General features: G+C 45.4%; 1 protein-coding gene across 6 annotated transcripts in view; it reads right to left on the bottom strand.

The window, feature by feature from the left end:
• The window catches only part of USP43 (ubiquitin specific peptidase 43), an 89,311-nt gene that overhangs the window by 53,538 nt on the left and 20,324 nt on the right, over positions 1-15,449 (bottom strand). For 4 of the 6 annotated variants that reach the window (XM_058431021.1, XM_058431027.1, XM_058431024.1 and 1 more), the window contains 4 exons: positions 13,830-13,933; positions 5,552-5,644; positions 3,656-3,791; positions 218-362 (listed from right to left, as the gene is read on the bottom strand). In XM_058431021.1, coding sequence (XP_058287004.1) covers positions 218-362; positions 3,656-3,791; positions 5,552-5,644; positions 13,830-13,933 — 478 coding nt within the window. The remainder of the gene's footprint in view (positions 1-217; positions 363-3,655; positions 3,792-5,551; positions 5,645-13,829; positions 13,934-15,449) is intronic. The other 2 variants (XM_058431023.1, XM_058431026.1) reach the window with 1 other exon arrangement.

Genomic DNA, 15,449 nt, shown 5'->3' with positions numbered 1-15,449 from the left:
GCCCTCCAGGTGATCCTGATAGTCACTAAGCTTAGTTTTGAGAATCCCTGTATTAGGTGAATAATTTTTAATATCAACCATCTGCACACAACGAATGCCAGGGATAATAAGTCTGACTGTTCCAAGTGCTAAAACTGGATGTTTTATGCCTTTGCACCCAAGGAGTATCCTCTGAAACCTGTAACTCATCACAGCCAAATAAAATTGTGCAAAGCACCTGTTATACCTGAGAGAGTCCCCTGGCTGGGTGAGGGAGGAACTTGAAAGGCATACACATTGTCTCCCTCTGCAATGGTATTCAGGTCCTCTTCATCAAAGAAAGAACGCTGGAATCCACTGGGATACAGTTCAACCAAGATCACCTGAAATGAAAAAGATCATTTTCCCTCTTGATTTCTGAAAGAGAAATCAAGAGATAAGAAATCTAAAAGTGACTGATAGTCAACACTCATTTTTCACCCTTTCCTTCCTTATAATTGGCTACTTATTTTTAGTAGTAAGGCATAGTAGATGTAACAATTAGATTGTCCTCAGACATCTCAAGTGCAACAAAAAAAGAAACTGAAAAAAAAAAAAAAAAATCTAAGTTTTATACCCAGCTAAACAAGCATAGAAAAACGGCAACAAAATAAAGCCCTCTTCACGTGAACAAAAAGTGAGTGTTTACTACAGAGTGAAAGAATTTCTGAATAGGTTTACTAACCTTTTTCATGTGATTGCATACATAAAAAAATATTTTTACCAAACATTGAAGCAAATAGGAGATGGTTTTGTAGTAGAGGAGTGACTACTGTGGGGGCCCTGACTTCCCTAGACCCAACTCTGCTACCCCGAGGCTGAAGAAATCAATATCTCAGCACACATAACCTACTCAAGGTACACTGCCTAGGAAGTTCTCTTTAAAAAGATGCATTTCGGGCGCCTGTAGTCCCAGCTACTCAGGAGGCTGAGGCAGGAGAATGGCGTGAACCCGGGAGGCGGAGGTTGCAGTGAGCTGAGATCGTGCCACTGCGCTCAAGCCTGGGCAACAGAGCGAGACTCTGTCTCAAAAAAAAAAAAAAAAAAAAAAGATGCATTTCAGGGCTGGGCACCATGGCTCACGTCTATAATTCCAACACTTTGGGAGGCTGAAGAGGGAGGATCACTTGAGCCCAGGAGTTCAAGTCCAGCCTGGGCAACATAGCAAGACCCCAGCTCTACACAAATTTTTTTTTAAAATTAGCCAGGCATGGTGGCATGAGCCTCTAGTCCCAGCTACTCAGAAGGCTGAGGTGGGAGGATCCCTTGAGCCCAGGAGTTCAAGGCTGCAGTGAGCTATGATCACACCCCTGCACTCCAGCCTGGGCAACAGAGGAAAACCCTGTCATTCATTCATTCATTCATTCATTCATTCATAAATAAATACATAGATTTCAGGATTTAAAAACCTGAATCAAAGAGAAAACCTGAGTTGTAGGAAGAAATGATGAACCAAAGAAAATGGTAAACATTGGCAAAGGTAAATATTATCCACTATATAAAGCTAAAATAATAACTGTTACTACTATTACAGTTGGAGGTAAAAAAGGGATTAAAATACTGGACAATAATATCTAAATCAAAAAGGTATAAGGGGATTTAATGCATACCAAGATCCTCTAAGATTAACGTTAGACTCGTAATTATGCAAGTTGACATTTTAATAACCACCAAAAGAATGGAAATATAATGTATATGTACTTCATCCCAGAAGAGATGAAATAAAGAAAAGTTGCTCAATCTAAAAGAATCACCTTCTAAAAGAAAAAGACTGTTCAATCTAAAAATTGAGGGGGAGGGGCGGTACAAAATAGGAAAACAGGGTAAATAGCATAAGATGACATAAATAAATCCAAATACAGGCCGGGCGCGGTGGCTCACGCCTGTAATCCCAACACTTTGGGAGGTTGAGGCAGGCAGATCACGAGGTCAAGAGATCGAGACCGTCCTGGCCAACGTGGTGAAACCCCATCTCTACTAAAAATACAAAAAATTAGCTGGGCGTGGTGACGCACACCTGTAATCCCAGCTACTCGGGAGGCTGAGGCAGGAGAATCGCTTGAACCAGGGAAGTGGAGGTTGCAGTGAGCCGAGATCGTGCCACTGCACTCCAGCCTGGCGACAGAGTGAGACTCCGTCAAAAAAAATAAATAAATAAAATAGAAAAATAAATCCAAGTACATATACCTATGATTTTAGATAATATAAATGCAATACACTTGCCAGTTAAAGAAAACAAAGCATCAAAACAGATGACTTTAAGTTTCAGTGGAAATGCCCATCCCGCACTGGCATCCCCAAGTGACTCCCATCTCCCTGAACCAACACATCACACCTCTCAAATTCCTGCCAGATTTTTCACGCTCTTAATTATTCAAACGCTCCCTCTCATAGACTTCTCCCTTTTGATCTTTTCTTACTGCCACTTTCTCCCCAGGACTCTCACCCACTGTCCCCCTCTCTCTCTGTCTCTTTCAGTAACTCCCCATAGTGCACTTTAGAGTTTACAAAGCAAGATACACACATTTCCCCCTCTATTTGAGAGAGTCATAAATATTCTGTGAGGTGGCGATAGAGGTCAGAGGGATTGATTGGGCAGGGGCAGAAAGGAGCCCACTGGGGTGATGGGGAGGCTCAGGAAGCATGGAGGTTATAGGCATGTAGCTATGAACATAGAGAAAGCCAGCAAACCACAATCTTCAGATAGGTAGACATTATTGTATGTGTGGCATGCCTTCCCAACGAGGCTAAAAATATTTTTTGATTTGAAAAAATCCCATGAGATAGTCAGGGAAGTGTCAATTTTCCATTTCACAGTTAAGGACACACAGCCAATCACGTACTGTGTCCAGGGTCAGAAACCTAGGGAGCTACTGAATCACCCTGAGGGCCGCTCCCATCCTGCCACGTGGCTTGGCGCCACCACGGCCTCCTCCCTGTTCCTCATGAGGGCCCCTCCAGGCACCGTGAATCCAGTCGCTTTACCAAGACTCTTTGAAAAGAAAACAAGTAGAACACAGCCATCCCAGCTCCCCCTAGATGTTCGCTCTCATGTTGTACATCCTCAGTTCTCTCAGCAGGTCCTCCTGCTTCATTTACTGTTCCTTCAGTGTCCTGGTTTATATTCCCAAGACTGAAAATATACAATGGTGACTTGGGCTATAAAGTCAAACCGTCGAAATCCAAATCCTGGCTCAGCCACTTACTAGCTAGTGACACTGGGCAAGTCACTTAACCTCTCAGGGCTTCTTTATTCCCCATTAGTAAGATGAGGATAATTGTAATGTTTACTTCACAGGATGCCTGTGATTAAATCAGGCATGAATAGAAAGTTCAGAGAATAGTGCCCCACACTTAGTAAGCACTACCTAGGGGTAGCTATTGTTGGAATTACTATGATCATAATCGTCATCGCCTTCTTGGAAGGCAAAGGTGTTCTTTTCTGGTCATTCTGTGTCAATGCAGGGAGAAGTCAAGGCCCAGTCATCCCAGACAGCAGGCACTACTAATCAACCAGAAACCCATGAGTCATGCCGGAGTCACCTGGGAACCACAAATTGGCCTAAACAGCCTAGACAGCTGGCTCAGTTAGCACTCTGTCATCCAATGACCAGGCCCCAGTGCAATTCTATCACACCTCATCTGCAGGGATGCCTCCTTCCTCTGCAACCATCTTCCTCAGGGCTGCCACTGTGCTGAGGATCGGCACGGCCAGGCCAACCCGCAGGAACCGCTGGCTCTTAGAGGGGAAGACCAAGGTGACACTCAAGAACCTGGAAAATAGGAAGGGGCAACACCCTTAAAGGACTGACATGAACTGTGAATGACATTGTTGATAATGGATCAAGGCCAGGCGCAGTGGCTCACACCTGTAATCCCAGCACTTTGGGAGGCCGAGGTGGCTGGATCACCTGAGGTCAAGAGTTCGAGACTAGCCTGGCCAGCATGGTGAAACCCTGTCTCTATTAAAAGTACAAAAAATTAGCTGAGTGTGGTGGCGGATGCCTGTAATCCCAGCTACTCGGGAGGCTGAGGCAGGAGAATCGCTTGAACCTGAGAGGCGGAGCTTGCAGTGAGCAGAGATGGCACCACTGCACTCCAGCCTGGGTGACACAGCGAGACTCCGTCTCAAAAAGAAAGAAAGAAAGAAAGATAATGGATCACGTTCAGCACGTAGTTAATCTCCGCTTACTGGTTGTGTCCCTGTACTTGGTACATTGTCACCAGGTGGCAGGGTAGAGCCAAATCTTCTAAACTACTTTTCCAGAGAATTGAGGGAAAAAGTATATGATTAAGAATCACCATAGAGACGTCCGATCTCAAGGCTCTAGTTGTTAAATAGATAAGCTTAAACAAAAACAAACTCCAAAGTTTGAAAAGTAAAGCAGCCAAGGTGCCTTTTTCAGTACAAGTCAACACTACTGATGACATTCTCCTTAATGACAGTCTCCTTTGGAAATCTCTGCTTCCCCTTCCCACCAGCACATGAAGGCCCACTCTTGCAGCTACTGTTTCTCTTGATATGTACTCCAATAACTGCCCAAGTCACACAGGTAATTGATTAATAGAGCTGGGATTCAAACCTGGGCCGTCTGGCTCCAGAGTCAGTGGTCTTGACCACTGTGCTGTGCTGTGTCAGTCTGGGAGCCTTAGATCATCACATCTATAAGCTGACATTATCTGATGGTGTCACTGATGATAAACCGCATAAGCCATGTTATAGTATAAGCCAATAGTTATATTTGTAGTGCAGAAGATCAGCAGCACAGGATTTTAGAGCAGAGAGGGAGACTGAGTTGCCAAGGAAGGCCTTCTGAAGATGTTATGTCTTCAGCTGCATCCTAAAGGCAGGGGATGTCAATAGGAAGAGGGTAAGAGAAACGGCACTTAAGGAGGTGGGGAACATAAAGAGGAAATACCTCTGTTCCAATGCCAGAGAAGACACCCCACATAGGAGCTCACCCACATGCCAGGACACTGACATTGGCCATTTGCCTTCCTGGTCACTGCTAAGATTTGGGCTTATTTTTATAGAACTCGGCCCATGGTGCCTGTTACCCAGCCCTACCTCCACTTTTCTTTTTTTCCTCATCTTCCCCAAACAACCCTTTTCCTCTTTCTTTGCTCCTTAAAGAAATCTTTTTCCTACACCTTCCCAAAGAAGAAAATAGATTTTTGAAATTGAAATAAAGCTGGAGAAAAAAAAGCAGGTGGCCACAGATTTTCTCTAGTTTGCCCCTGTCTCACTAAGTGACACCAATGGGTCCGTGCCAGCTTCTGAATGGGCCACAGATCTAAGTCTGGCAATTGTGCCAAACATTCATAATTCCTTCCTCAGCTAGAGAAGGAACACAGTAACCTTTCACTCTGTCAATTTCAATAGTTGAATGTCATCCAGCTATAAGGCTGGTTTCCAGAGAAATGCTGGCTGAGAAGCAAAGGAGAGAAAATGGCAGGTGTGAGGCCAGAAGGTTCCCCGTAATGAGTAAGGATGGAAGTCAAGTTCACCGGGCAAGCCGCGACACTCACGTACCTCGTCTGGCGCAAGGGGATGGGTAAGGACACACACAGGAAAGGATCAAAGGTGTTGCTCTGTTTCAGGCAGTGGGGACAAGTCAAGGAAGATCTGTGAGGGTGAAGAACAGAGGCGAACGTTTAATCACACGTAAACAATTTGGTGGTAAAATTCAGTACAGAATTATCCTTGCATTTCCACTCCCAGTGATTCCACTCCTAGGTACATACCCAGAAGAATTGAGAACAGGTGTTCAAATACTTGTACACAAGTGTTCATAGCTGCTCTATTCATAATAGTTAAGGTGGAAACAACTCAACCGTCCATCAACAGACAAATGGGTAAACAGAACATGGTACATCCACATAGTGGAGTACAACTCAGCCATAGAAAGGAATGAACCCCTGGTCCATGCTACAACGTGGATGAACCTTGAAAACAGTACGCTAAGTGAAAGAAGCCAGACGTGAAAGCCCACATATTGTAGGATCCCGTTTATATGAAGTATCCAGAACAGGTAATGCCATAGACACAGAAAGCAAATTGGTGGTTGCCAGGAGCTGAGGGAAGGGAGGATGAGGCTGACTGCTTACTGGGTACCAGGTTTTATTTTGGGGTGATGAAATGTTTAGGAACTAGGAGGTGGTAGCTGCACAACACTGTGAATGTGCACGTCACTGAATTGTATGCTTTAGAATGCTTAACTTTATGTTACAGGACTTTCACCTCCATTTTTTTAAAAGGGAAAAGAAAGTTTAGTGACACATATAAATGCACTGAGTATGGGAAGGGAAGCTATAACCCGCCCCTGCCATACAAACCCAGCATGCCAACTTCCAGGCTGAAGGGATCTCCGGGCCATCTTTCCCCTGCTTCTCAGCCTCGTGCCCCAGAACCATAGGAAGCCTTTTTTACAAATATCCAGGCCCCACTCCCAGAGGTTCTGTTTCAAGGTGGGTAGAGAGGGGTCCGGACATAAAAATCTTTCTAAAATCCTGAGAGCTTTTAAGCTCCCCAGATGACCCTAGTGTTCACCCATAGTAGAGAATCACTGACACTGCCCACCCTCCTTACTGTACAGAAGAAGAAACAATAAGAAATAGCTCCTTAAAGTAGTAACTAACATTGAAATAGCATTTACTAAGAACCAGGCATCATTCTGAGCACTTAGCATACATGAACCCATTTGCCACCCATAGCAACCGATATTATACCCATTTTACAGAAGAGAAACCTAAGCACACAGAGGTTGAGTAATCTGCTGAAGAATACAGGGCCCTTAAGAAGAAAGGTAGGCTCGGTTTCCAGACTCCGTGCTCATATCATTCCTGTGTTCTTTAGAAGTCGGTGAGGTGTCAATTGGTTCAGAGCAGATATATATAATGTTCATTTATATTCTTTCAACTCTTTTAAACTTAATACTCCTTTACTTTAAAATGGATCTCTGAAAGTGAAATGCAACTTTTTTTTTTTTTTTGAGACAGTGTCTCGCACTGTCATCCAGGCTGGAGTGCGATGGTGCAATCTCGACTCACTGCAACCTCTGCCTCCCAGGTTCAAGTGATTCTCCTGCCTCAGCCTCCTGAGTAGCTGGGATTACAGGTGCCCGCCACCACGCCTGGCTAATTTTTTGTATTTTTTTCAGTAGAGACAGGGGTTTCACTATGTTGGCCAGGCTGGTCTCGAACTCCTGACCTGGTGATCCACCCACCTCGGCCTCCCAAAGTGCTGGGATTACAGGCGTGAGCCACTGCGCCCGGCCGAAATGCAACTTTTATATTCCACATGTACGTATCAATTTTCTTTATCATAGAATGCACCATATTCTTCCAAGATACAAGGGATTTCTGCACGCTATGTTACTAATCCTAAAATCTACATTAACTTCGCTGAGGACACGGAACAAGATCACCCTGGCAGTCTGACTCTGAAGTCCATACTCTTAGCGCTGTATGACGTTACCGGGATAAGTCAGCAAGTCAGCCAAAGCTGGCATCAGAACAGGTTTCCTGAGTCCTTGTGGAGAGTGCCCGTCTCGTCTGATTGGTTTTCCACTGAGCAGACAAATAGGAAAATCCAGGGACAAACAGGAACACAAATGGGAGGGTGTCACCCGAGGCAATCCATTACAAGTCAGTTATCTTGGATACAACTTATCAGACCATCAACCTGATTATAGAAAACAGGCCCCAGTACTGGACATTCCATCGTTCCTGCTGCCTCAGGTCATTTCCCTTTGGGAGACCCACGGTAGTGTTTTTGTTGAAAGCATTGTATCAGATGGTGAGCACCAGCCAGCCAGAAACCCAGCATTTCTGGGGTCTCCTCTGCCACTGCGTCTCTCCTCCAATCCTTCTCCACCTCTGTCCATCACGTACCTAGGCAAAAAATTGGCCTGAAGGATATACTTGGGTCATTGGGAAATCCCCAAATTCCCATTCCACAAGTATATAAACCAATGAGAGGGAATATTTTTCATTGACGTCTTCTCTATGTTTTTCAGCCTACTAAAACTATGCCGGGTTGCATTTTTCTTGAAGCATTGCAACATACTAAACTGGTTCAGGAATATAACTTTTACACTGAGCCACCAACTCCTGATAAGCTTGCTGATAAGCTAGCAAGCGATGAGTGGTTTGTAGAAAAAAAATAGAACGGGCAAATTTTATATTGAAAGAATGAAAACGTTGGGCAGGCACAGTGGTTCATGCCTGTAATCCCAGCAGTTTGGGAGGCCGAGGCGGGCGATCACCTGAGATCAGGAGCTCGAGACCATCCTGGTCAACATGGTGAAACCCCATCTCTACTAAAAATACAAAAATTGGCTGGGCACGGTGGTGGGTGCCTGTAATCCCAGCTACTTGGGAAGCTGAGGCAGGAGAATCACTTGCACCCGGGAGGTGGAGGTTGCAGTGAGCTGAGATCGCGCCATTGCACTCCAGCCTGGGTGACAAGAGCAAAACTCCGTCTCAAAAAAATAAAAATAAAATAAAGAATGAAAAAGTATAATGTTTTCATAATAAACTATAGGAAAGACGTGAAATACATCCATGTATCAAAGGTTGAGAAATGAGGACAGACTGATGTGAACAACAGATCTGGAAGAAGATGGAGAGGCAGCTTCACTTTTACAAAAAGTTCTGGCCACGTTACCAGGCTAGAGCAATACCCCAGTGTGGCCTGACAGATGCCTCCGTTCTCCCCATTCCCTCCAGGACATTCACAGTCCTGCCCTGTTGTCTCGCAAGCGCACTCACGGGGAAAAGGAACAGAAAATCACCCCACTGCCTTTCAATGTTCACGGGCCCATTTCCCTAAGGTATTCATTCTCCTTGTCAAATTGTTTCTGTTAGAAAGCTAACCCTGTCAGTGCTATTAAAACTCAGGCCTGCGGTTTGCTTTTCCACCTGCTACAAACGCCCACCAATGAGCCCCAGGCTTTGCCCCTGAATTTCTTGTCACTCTGCCCTTTAAATGCGCCAAATACACACACATCTTTCACCTCAAACCCAGTCCACTTTACCTGCTCACTGCACAGTGGATCTGACGTCTATGCGAAAACAATAATTATGCCAATACGTAAGCAAGATCTCACCTTTCCGAGATCTGTTCTGAGGAAGCCTTCAAAAACATCTTTAGACTTTCTGTGGATAAAGGCTATGAAGGACATGAAGAATTTGTGCACACATACACACACACACACACACATACACACACACACACACACACACACACACACCCTCCTCCAGCCAAAACTCCAACGTAGCCACAATCGTTGGTTGCTAGACTTGCAGACATTTTTAGACTGTGATGATAATTACATAGAATAACTAAATGTCTTTGCTATAGTCCAGGATCTTCCGCACTCTAGTACTGGAGGTTCCTCTTCTCTCCCCCAGCCAAAGTCAAAAACTCAGCCCCTTAAAAGGGGTTTAAGGGAAGACGCCTCTAAATTAACCCATAATAACACATCCATCTCTCAATTACATCAAGAAGGCCGATGCCATCCCAGGCAAGCCCTCCCCAGGGAGAGGAAGCCAGGAGAGAGTCAGGGACAGCAGGAGACGCCAGCCGGGCACTGTCCCTACTGACCACTGCAGAAAACCACCTCTCAGACCTCAAGGCATCCCTGATGACACCTTGTCTTTACCAGCAGGCACGAAGCTGGCACTTTTAGCCATTGCCAGTTCATCTTTAGCGTGAACACCTCGCCTCTTACTCATCATGCTATAGGAAAAATACCCAAAGGGCACTGATGGTCCTTAATATCCAATCAGCTCAAATGTCACTTCCTCGGAAGTCTTCCCCACCCCCGATTTCATCCCACGCCAAGTCAGGCATGTACTTCAAAGCACCCTCGATTTTTCCTCCGAAGCACTCACTAGTTATAATCATAGAAAAACCCAAGAGTCACCGTAGATTCTCATCTCTCCCTTAGTCCCTCTACCCCTCACCCCTTTAGCAAGACTGGGGTGAGGGGTGAGGGGTGAGGGGTGGAAGGACTAATGGAAAGATGCTGACTTTCCATCCAAAAACATACTCCAAACCCCTCCACTTCCCTCCATCTCTACCACCACCTCTGCAGTTCCAGCCACCATTGCTCTCCCACTGGGACCACAGTGGTAACACCAACTGTTGCTCCTGCCTCCTCTCGCCTCCCTGCATTGCTCACAAAAAGCAGTTGCCTCTGGGCTGGGCGCAGTGGCTCACACCTGTAATCTCAGCACTTTGGGAGGCCGAGGCAGGTGGATCACTAGAGGTCAGGAGTTCAAGACCAGCCTGGCCAGCATGATGAAACCCCATCACTACTAAAAATACAAAAATTTGCTGGGCATGGTGGCACACGCCTGTAGTCCCAGCTACTTGGGAGACCGAGGCAGGAGAATGGCTTGAACCTGGGAAGCAGAGGTTGCAGTGAGCTGAGATTGTGCCACTGCACTCCAAGCTGGGTGACAGCATGAGACTCCATCTCAAAAAAAAAAAAAAGCAGTCACCTCTGAAACTAATGAACTAGATGACTCCCTCCTTTAACTCTGCAGTGTCTTCCTGTGCCCTTGAGACTAAAACCCGCACACTTGGACTGAAAACCTGCCCTACCAGGTCCCCACCCACCTCTCCAGCCATCTCCAGTGCATGCCTGTAATCTCAGCTGCTCTACTCACTCCTTGGCAGCTACCTTGTGCTTTCCATTCCTTGAACTTGCAGGATTATTCCCACTTCTGGCCCTTTGCCTGTGCTGCGTCCTCTGCCTGGAATACTCTGTGCCCAGTTATTAAAATGGTAGACTCCTTGTCACTCTGTTTTCAGCTCCAAAAAGAAGCCTTCCCTGCCCACCTTATGGAATGTGGGCCACTTTCCCGCCTCCCAAGTGACTCCTTATCTTTCCGCTGATGGCTGTCACAGGTTGTTGTTTACTTGTACATTATCTAGCATTCCCCCAGGTAGAATGTGAGCTCCCTGAGAACAGGGGCTGAGTCTTGTTCACAGCACCTGCAAGACCCAGCACACAGTAGGGCACCCAGCACACAGTAGGGCATGAATGAAATATCTAAAGAATCAACGAGGACTCAGCCAGGAGTTCTACTCCTCATGGTAACTACTGGACCAAGCACATTAGCAGGCACTTGAATATTTGAAAGAAGGAAAAAGAGTATGTGGATGAGAGGGGAAATGAATAGAGAAATAGGTGAATTAATTGTACAAGGACATAGATGAATTCGACCTGCTGGCCATGATCAGTGATCTCTCCCCTCTCTCTAACACGCCTTCACCTTATACTCCCCTTTCCCTCGTTCTAAATGTTCTTCTTTCTCTTTCTCTATGCTTTTCCTCTGTCTCCTTATTTTTGGTTCTAGCACCCTCTGCGTTGGGCACCTGAAGATAAGACAGATGCCCGGCCGGGCGTGGTGGCTCACGTCTGTAATCCCAACACTTTGGGAGGCCGAGGCAGGTGGATGACAAGGTCAGGAGTTCGAGACCAGCCTGACCAACATGGTGAAACCCCGTCTCTATTAAAAATTAAAAAAAAAAAAAATTAGCCGGGTGTGGTGGTGCACACCTGTAATCCCAGCTACTCAGGAGGCTGAGGCAGGAAAATCACTTGAACCCAGGAAGTGGAGGTTGAAGTGAGCCAAGATTGTGCCACTGCACTCCAGCCTGGGTGACAGAGGGAGACTCTGTCTCAAAAAAATAAATAAATAAATAAATAAATAAATAAATAAATAAATAAATAAGACAGATGCCCTATAAGCAGCTTTCATGGCCAGTAGCTTTCAAGGCTGGTGACCACAAAATCTAGGTTTCCTCTCTGCATACCTCCTGGAGAGTTACCACATCCCTCAGGAAATGAGCAAGGCTTTCTTCAGGCATGACAGTGAAATCTGAGCTCACAGAGGTGAGCTCCTCCTTACCCTGTATGCGAAACAACCGCAAGCAAGCAGTTTCTGCAGGGTCCCTGTCCCTGATGAGGCAGAGGGTGAGAGAACTTGTCAAGTGCTATAGACTTTTCTTCACCAGTGGAAAGCAGCTTAGTTTCAAAGACTATTTGGTCTTCCTAAATAAACAATCAACCTCCAAAGAGAGTAATTATACCCTATTTATCTTTTCAGTGGTTATTGATTATAATATGAATCCTAAATCAGGATAGTTTCCGGGCAGTTTTAAGTGACGTCTTGCTGTGCAAACACAAAGAATACAAATCTCCAAAAAGTATGGAAGTAAATGGCTATAAGTAAGGAAATTCTAGAAGACTGAATAATTATTTCCTTGTTTGAAGAGAAGTCAATAAGAGAAGAAAACCACCTGCAGACCTCCAAAAAACCACTGCAAAGCAATGCAAAGGAAATATTATCCAGACGACTCGGAGAAAAGCACGGCTTTGAAATGATTTAGTGCAACATCCAGAAGAAAAATACAAAAAACTTGTTTTGGTATCCATAATAGAGAACAGAGTTTCTGTGAAATTGAAGGAGCAGCAGAGAATCACAATGAATGAACAAGGTTAGCTGGAAGAACAACAGAAAAATTGCAAAGAAAGCAAAAAGGCAGGACTTGTGCTTTAGAAATATTTCAGGGGACAAATCCTGGTTCTGCCACTTATCATGTGTCCATAGAAAAAGCCCAACTTCCCAAATTTTAATACTCATCCCCTGAGACTTTCTGTAAGGCTTAAAATATATATAGACACACACACACATATAAACACACATATATATTGGCAACACACAGACACACGCGCGCACACACACACACACACACATATACACACACAGGCAAGCATCCTACTTAGAGGAGGCTCTCTGTAACCAATGGCTTCCTCATCTAAATCCTGACCACTGTGCTCATTCCCACCTTTAAGCTTGCATTTGTTCTTGTTGACTATCTTCCTACCCATTCGTACTTCTATTCATCCTGCAGAGGCCAACAAAAGGCACACTTCCTCTGAGAAGCCCATGGGGTTTTCTCCCCTCTCTGACCTTTCACTGCTGTCAGTGCTTTCACTAAACATTATAATATTGAAACGATTCTGCCTTGTATGAGTCTATGCACTTTCATATAAAAAAGCTCAAAGAGAACACATACTTTCTGAAGTCAAAGGCTGTATAAGTTTATTGTTTGTGTATTTATTTGTTTACTTATTTTTTTGAGATAAGGTCTCACTCTGTTGCCCAGGCTGGAGTACAGTGGTGCGATAACGGCTCACTGTACGCCAGCCTCAATCACAGCCTCAACCTCCTGGGCCCAAGCAATCCTCCTATCTCAGCCTCCCGAGTAGCTGGGACCACAGGGACGTGCCACACTTGGCTAGGTTTTGTGTGTGTTTTTTTTTTATTTTGTTTTGTTTTGTTTTGGGTACAGATGGGGTCTCCCTATGTTGCCCAGGCTATATATATATTTTTTTATATCCTCCATAATGCTTGGAACTCTTGAGCTCAGAATGACTTGTTAAGTTGGGCTCTCTGGAGAGAGAACAAACAGGAAGGGTCTCTCCGACTTCAGAGTGACTGCTTGCTAGTGAGATCCCAGCTCACAATTACCTTCTGTAGAATCACCCTCTTATCACCCCTCTTTCAAGTAAGGTGGAGGGCCCAGAGGCTAAGAAGAAGGAAAAGAAGGAATACTAAAGGTCAGAGACAACAGGAGTATGTGCTTAATCAGGATTTATAATGGGAGAGAGAAGGGTGTTTGTGGTTTTGTTTTGAAATCTCAGGGTAAATCTGGCAATGGGAGACTGGTTACCAGGAACTGAGTTTGCGGAGCCCTTGGGTGATACATTCTAAACACATCCCCATCTTACCTATATTGTGCTTGAAAGTGGCTTTGCACAAAGCTTTGACCTAGAGGAAGCTGAGCTGATGGTGACAGGCAGTTCTCAGAGGTTTTAGTGGCTTCAGGCGGAAGCTGCAAAGAAATGAGGAAAGGAAGCCAGATTAGATACACCTCTCGTCACTCAACTGCTTCCAGACCACTGAGCCCATACTTCCTCCCGGGCCTGCATCATCCCTTTCTGGGTCTCTGTGAAGTCTCAACCTTCAGTGCTACCTTTACCATAACTCAAAGCTCTTTCAATCCCCTGACCTTCCAAATTCTCTGGGACAAGAAGTGTGTGTGTATTAAAAGAGCAAACCTGAGCCTGAACCTTGGCGGATGCTCGCTCATTCTCACCAGCCTCACCCGCTCCCCCTGGATGGACGGCCCTTTGCGTTATCTCCGTCCCACTCGGCTTCAATGTCTAGATGCCTCTTGTGTATTTATTGGGTGGGCTTGCCATCACCTCAAACGCATCCACACCAAATCTCTCCACCTTCCACCCGCCTGCTAAATCATTCCTGCCCACATTTTCTCAGGAGTCAGTTTCACGTAAGTATTCCCTTTTGCAGGCAAATGAGGCTTTTAGTTTTTCAATTTGGTCCACAAGCTTCCTTCACTCCATCCATCAGTCCTGGTGTCCTTTGCATTCCCCTTGCATTTCCTTGTTTCCTGTGGCTGCGACAGCAAATTATCACAAACTGGGGGCTGTAAACATAGCTTATTCTCTCACAGTTCTCACAAGCAGACATCCAAAATCAGTATCACTGCACTGAAATCAAGGTGTTGGCAGGGCCGCACTCCCTCCAGAGGCTCTAGATGAGAGTCTGCTCCTTGACTCTTTCAACTCTGGTGGCTGCCGGAATTCCTTGGCTTGTGACCACATCACCCCAGTTTTCAAGGCTAGCATCTTCAACTCTCTCTCTCTGCTCTGTCTTCGCATAGCTTTCTCCTGTGTGTGTCTCAAATCTCTCCCAGCCTCTCTTTCACAAGGACACTGGTAGTGCATTTAGGGCCCACTGGCATAATCCAGGTTAATGACCCCATCTCAAGATTCTTAATCACATCTCCCAAGTCTTTACCCTAGAAGGTAATGATATCATTTGGCTGTGTCCCTACCCGAATCTCATCTTGAATTGTAATCCCCACAATCCCCGCATGTCTAGAGAGAGAGCTGGTGGGAGGTGACTGGATCATGGGGGTGGTTCCCCCATGCTGTTCTCGTGTTAATGAGTGAGTTCTCATGAGATCTGATGGTTTTATAAGGGGTGCTTCCCCCTTTGCTGCTCACTCTTCCCTCTCCTGACACCTTGTGAAGACGGTGCCTGCTTCCCCTTCCACCATGACTGTAAGTTTCCTGAGGCCTCCCCAGTCATGTGGAACTGTGAGTCAATTAAACCTCTTTCTTTTGTAAGTTACCCAGTCTCAGGTATTCCTTTATAGCAGTGTGAAAACAGACTAATACAGACAACATCTACAAGATGCAGCGATTAGGACCTCATATCTTTGGGCTCTATCTCACCTCAGGGCTTCCGTGTGCCCTGATGCCACCAACCTCCTCTGGACCCCTACCACTTCCAAAATGAGTTGTATGACCTTTCTAGTTTCC

Source organism: Hylobates moloch, unplaced genomic scaffold, assembly GCF_009828535.3.
Source record: "Hylobates moloch isolate HMO894 unplaced genomic scaffold, HMol_V3 SCAFFOLD_19, whole genome shotgun sequence".
NCBI classification, from domain to species: Eukaryota; Metazoa; Chordata; class Mammalia; order Primates; family Hylobatidae; genus Hylobates; species Hylobates moloch.
Note: the sequence above shows the minus strand (reverse complement) of the source record. Positions and strands in the feature narration are given on the sequence as shown.